The 5,317-nt window shown below is 46.2% G+C and overlaps 1 protein-coding gene across 2 annotated transcripts; it reads right to left on the minus strand.

Moving 5' to 3' along the window:
• Nucleotides 1–1,905: 1,905 nt before the first annotated feature.
• LOC129596734 (BTB/POZ domain-containing protein 3-like) lies at nucleotides 1,906–5,033 on the minus strand. Of its 2 annotated transcripts, none has more exons than XM_055494080.1 (9): nucleotides 4,770–5,033; nucleotides 4,580–4,702; nucleotides 4,344–4,431; nucleotides 3,978–4,156; nucleotides 3,586–3,721; nucleotides 3,277–3,518; nucleotides 3,084–3,147; nucleotides 2,785–2,866; nucleotides 1,906–2,623 (listed from the first exon to the last, which is right to left on the minus strand). In XM_055494080.1, exons 1-6 carry the CDS (start codon nucleotides 4,922–4,924, stop codon nucleotides 3,330–3,332), a joined length of 870 nt encoding a protein of 289 aa, XP_055350055.1. In that variant the 5' UTR covers nucleotides 4,925–5,033; the 3' UTR covers nucleotides 1,906–2,623; nucleotides 2,785–2,866; nucleotides 3,084–3,147; nucleotides 3,277–3,329. The 2 variants fall into 2 exon arrangements, with proteins under 2 accessions (XP_055350055.1, XP_055350054.1); XM_055494079.1 differs by having other exon boundaries at nucleotides 4,344–4,500.
• Nucleotides 5,034–5,317: the final 284 nt, after the last annotated feature.

Raw genomic sequence — 5,317 nt, forward strand, 5'->3', positions numbered from 1 at the left:
TTCCCGCCTGCATTTCGGCGGTGCCGCACTGGTCCTTTACCAATTGACACCCAACGTCCCCTGGCGCTGGCATCGGGCCACCCTTCTAGCAGGCAGTTCCGACTACAATTACGCTTATGTCGAGCTGTCCTTCGCGGATGGAACGCAGGTGCGGGATGTGGTAGCGTGGGAGCGCGTGCAGCCTCTGTCCGAGATGCCGTCGTGTCAGTGGGGGAAAGCGCCTCACAAAGCCCCCTTCAAAAAGGGTTGCATTGAATTACCAGAGGATCCGCAGCTGCTGGCGGTCACCCAACGACCCGACTTTGCGGAGCAGTGGCTGTGCAGGACGGAAACAATTGCCATTGCTGTACGCGGACGGAGCTTAACGTGTCTGGCGACGTCAAAGGAAATACTGGGCTTGATCGCACCGGATTGTGTAAGTGGCAGTGAAGTACTTGCCATTTGACAATCGTTTGGCTCGTTTGACGTTTAACCCCATTTGACAATCGTTGTTGTGGGGGCTCTAGGCGCGAATGCTTTTCTGGATTAAGCAGACTGGGCTAAAAGCGGGATGCAGACGGACCGGTCAGGAGAACACGAATGGTTCGGCCACGCCCCCGAATACTGACACTTTAGCCGGAGGTGTAAGTCAAACGCCCTATTGGTCTGACGTTCTTCTTGAGGTAACCGGTTGTCATAAATTGCAGACAACCACTGCCCATACAACCGCACAGCTGCCTGTGGAGGTGTGGGCACGAATTTTCTCCTTTCTGAATGCATACGAGCGAGTTACTGCCAGTGAGATCTGCTACACGTGGAACCGTCTCCTCAAGTCTCCACCATTGGCCGTGCGCGTGGAGATTGATCTGGACCAGCACAGAGGCGTAACGGTGGCCGGTATGGTGCATCACATGGTCATGCCGTCTACCAACACCCTTCTACTGACCAGCAGCGATGACGAGCGACGCCTGAAACAATGGCCCAGGGATTCGCCGCTTCCCAGTTCACTGCACATTGTGGTCGATGTTCTGCGCGCCAAAAACCTGCGCATTCCGCGGATTGTGCTGACGCGCTGCCGCATCAGAAAGTATTCGCTACTCGGCAGCACGGATCGGATATGGCGGCACTTTGGCGTGAGGTATGCGACCAGCTGATCTTGGAGGATACGCACATACTCCTGACGCACAGAGACCGAATCAACATCCCACTGCCTGACCGATCCTTGTGGTGCTGGTGGAATAGTGACCGTGTGTTTTTCTACCGTATCAAGGACAAGATCATTGATACGCGGATGAAGAACCAGTTAACCTTACAGGATATTCAAGAATCGGTTGTGGTTTATGAACTCTTGTAGCCTTAGATTCCCAAGCTGTTCATTCGTTTCCATCGATCTACCATCGCCTTATTGACTTACTATATTTTGTTGTTGCCCAACTTAGAGAAAGTGAGTTAAATAAGCTGCGTAAAGTACAAACTATAATTCGATGTTCCGTAGGTATCTTGTCAATTCATCTTATTCAGTGTTTGTGCGAGTCCAGCATCCACGATTTGAGCGATAAGCAATCAACAATGATCTTATCAGTGTTAAGGAAGGAAATCCGTAATCCGTACCTGATAAACTGCAGTTGTATGCCGTTTTATCCAGTGGCCGGTGTACGGGAACTTTTCTGGTGTTTGACTTGTCGAAGCGTGTGATGTTTGTACAACTCGGCATGAACGGAGAGTTTTCCCGATCAAACTTTACCGTACCAAACTTTTACCCCACTGTAATTAATACCAAGCTTGAATTTGAAGAGCAAAAAAATTTACATGGTCCGGCAGAAGCACGTTACATGAACTAGTGGACCACATAAACATTTTTATTTCCATTGGTACAAAGTTGACCCGTACTATCGCAGTTTAACGCACTTTTTCGAGTTGCCGGCATTAATTTATTAGAGTTAGTTACTCAATTCCCATGGATGGGAGGCCTGACATGCCCACAAAGCCGATTCAGACAAGTTAACAACCTATTCAGCGAATGATATTCAAGATTCAGCGGATGCATGATCCATTCAACGGATCATACAAATTTGTTCCATTGTCCACTGCTGTAAACGGCGCACACTCTGTTTTTAAAGACAAAAAATTCACCATTAAAACGTTATATAAAAATTATAATCAAGAGAACAGCTAGTCGTGCATTTCCAATGGGTCCACGAAAAGCGACATCTCTTGATTCCCATAGTCCATCTGACAATGCCTGTGTGATTGGAAAGGTGTTGCAGTTGCAGAAATGAGTCATGTCGTCAGGAAGAAAATCATAATTATTTTAAACACAGAAGGTAATATAGACTGTTGTTTTGCGATGCGCTCATACATGTACTACACAAATTCTTGCCATTTATTTGAATGATATAAGTGTATTTTTTCGCAAAATATCCATAGTCCAGATAATGACATAAGCCAGTAATTAATTTTCGCTAGTTCTGACACGCCCACGAAGCCGATGTCAGACAATGCATTCCACAGGTTATTCAGCGGATGATATCCAAGATTACGTGGTTTCCGGCATCGCGCAAAATTCTCCTGGCCTGATCACGAGAGACCGCTTCCAGGCTCTCACCGTTCACCGCGACAATCCGATCGCCCGGCTGCAGTCGGCCTGTAAAAACTTGCTATTTGGCGCAAATCATGTATTATGTTTTCTGTACACCACTTATTTTTGCTTTGTCCCGAGTACTGACGCATATTTGTACGTCAAAATTTACAAAATCTTATATGTATGTAAATATGTAATCATAGTATTAGGTAAATTATGTTTACCATCAATGCGGGCGTTTGATCCGTCAACGATGGCTTGCACCGAAATGGGCAAATTTCCGCTCGGCGAACCGAAGCCTCCAACCTATACATAGATGCAGGAACCCAGATTCAGTTACGATCTCTCGCCGCACTAAACAGTATTCCACGACAACTATATTACTGGTATGTGCTTGCTACACTGGCAAAAATGTACGGGTTCTTGGCCTATAATTTAGTTTACGAGATGGCGCAATATTTCGTATAACGGTGTAGCCTGCTGGAAGGATACAAGGTCAAATGTGTCAAATGTTCAAACATACAAGAGTAAATCCAAAATGACCGTCTTGTCCACGACGTAACGCAATCAAGCTCCATATCGGCAGACTGCAAAAACACAAAAGCGAACTGTAAATTCAATAACAACCATATTAACCGGTAGCGGAAAGGTAATTCTGTAGATACCAAACCGCTGTAAGTCAGCAGGACGGCTAAAAATATGTTTTTCTCACGCACCGACGCACTGGCGTTTGTTGCACCAAACGTGAGCGCTTCCGTAGCTTATTGGCCTACGAGTGGAACGACCTGACGATCTTCCTTAAGCAGAACGGTGACTCAGCTTCAAGCTCAGGTTCCTTATCCGGATAATGGCGCGGCAGGCAGCTTCTTGGCTCCACTAAAAACGGAATTTCCGGCTGCATGGTGGCATGTTTGTGCCGGTAAATGTCCAACAATTCTGCTTCCAGTAGTAGGCCACTCTATGAGAACAAAGCTATCTGCACATATATTCTCCGTGTTTGACAAATATAGCGTTCAGATACCCACCGTGGCGGGTCCATCTAGCAGCTCAGTATCGCTCATTAGCGGAAAGCGTACGAGGAACAACACCTCACCCAGTATCCGCCGCCGGTTAGCAGCAGTTGGTTCCTCGTTATTACGGGTGCATGCCGCTGTTGCCCACCTATAAAACAAGCGGTCAGATGTAACCTAGTCCCCGTTGGAACTGATTGACAGTGCATCATATTAGCTGAATTGGTCCGGTATTATTGGTTGGTCTGTTTGTACGAAGTACGTACGGTAAAAACTACTAAAAATTACGAAATGGTCTGTCTGTTTTTTAGCAGACAAGTCCCGAAGATTTTTGAATTGCAGTATGACTGTACAATCACAAGAACACAAAACCAGTTCAGAAAGTGAAAATGCTCAGCAGCACTTGCTTTTCCACTGCCACGTAGATGGCATTTTCAGAGGCCCGCAGTGAACTGCGCCGCAGAATCATCTCCAACATTTTCCTTTCTATTTGGATGAATCGTTTGAAGCGCAGAATGGATTCCCCGTAAGCATCTACCACCATCAAGCAAGGATCGACGAATTCGTCTGCACGCCATTTAACAGCCTACAGACCATATAACATCCTTCGTTATTGAATATTTTCACGATATACAAAGAACACTGGTCGCATCAGTGTTCCGTCAAGGTGTTTCGCTTTTAGAAGCAATTGCGGTATACTACATATGGATTACGTATTCGTGTCTCGGTGTTTTAAATATACTCTACAGTGTTGAGCAATGACGAAAACGTACATTTTCCAGATACGTTAGGCAACTGCCGGCGTTCAGGTCACCAAAGATGAAGCGGGAGCAGTGTTCGGTCAACAGCGGTATGTCGTACCTGTCCGCGCAGTACAGCGTTGGGAAAACGTTCTCGTGGTTGAGGTGAACGCTGTCAGCGTATAAGCAGCTAACACCAAGAACCATGTTTACATGAAACTCTGGAGCGCGTCTCTCGGAAACAGTAATGCGCTGCCGATGCCAATTACCTGAGCATATTTGCGAAGGCATCCGGATGAACATCGGGAACATCAATGGCGCCATCACATTTTTCCGGTAAGCTTCCATAGAACATCGTCCGAAAAACCGGACTGCGCATGCTAAGAATATTTCTACAAAAATTAGGTAGTTAATGCAGGAAGTGGTCGTCGTAAGAGTATCATATAGGTAAAGGCTTACCGGTGCGCTGCGAAGATCTTAGAAATGCCATAATCACGCCCAACTGCGAACTGTACATCACTCAGATCACCGCTGGTCAACGCAGCGTTCAAGAAACTACGGATACCGGAGTCGGAAGTGGCCGGAATTTGGTTCCCTTTGCAGATTCCTTGCATTTAGTACAGGATCGGGACTGGCAAACTGTCCCGAAGGAAAATTAGCAGCAGTTAAACGTGCAAAAAGTTGCCGACAACTCAATCTCAAGCTTAAATTTAACTGACACGGCAGAACATAGACTAGCCGATTATATGTGGCAACATTCAGGAATCAGTATTAGTGTTCTTTTCAGTTTGTGGCTTGCAGTAAAAACAAGTTGGTTCACGTATTGACTTGCTGCATCAGGTGACAACAGCAATTACTGTACTTTACTAGCTAGTTCACGCAGTCGATGAAATCATCGGTAATGAATCACCAACGATGATCTCACCGATTGTGCAGTGTAAACAAGACGCCAGTTCGGTCTCATTTGCCGTAATTCCAGCCGAAGGCCAGTTGTGTGTATAGTTTAT

Source organism: Paramacrobiotus metropolitanus, unplaced genomic scaffold (assembly GCF_019649055.1).
Source record: "Paramacrobiotus metropolitanus isolate TYO unplaced genomic scaffold, Prichtersi_v1.0 Parri_scaffold0000094, whole genome shotgun sequence".
Taxonomy (NCBI): Eukaryota; Metazoa; Tardigrada; class Eutardigrada; order Parachela; family Macrobiotidae; genus Paramacrobiotus; species Paramacrobiotus metropolitanus.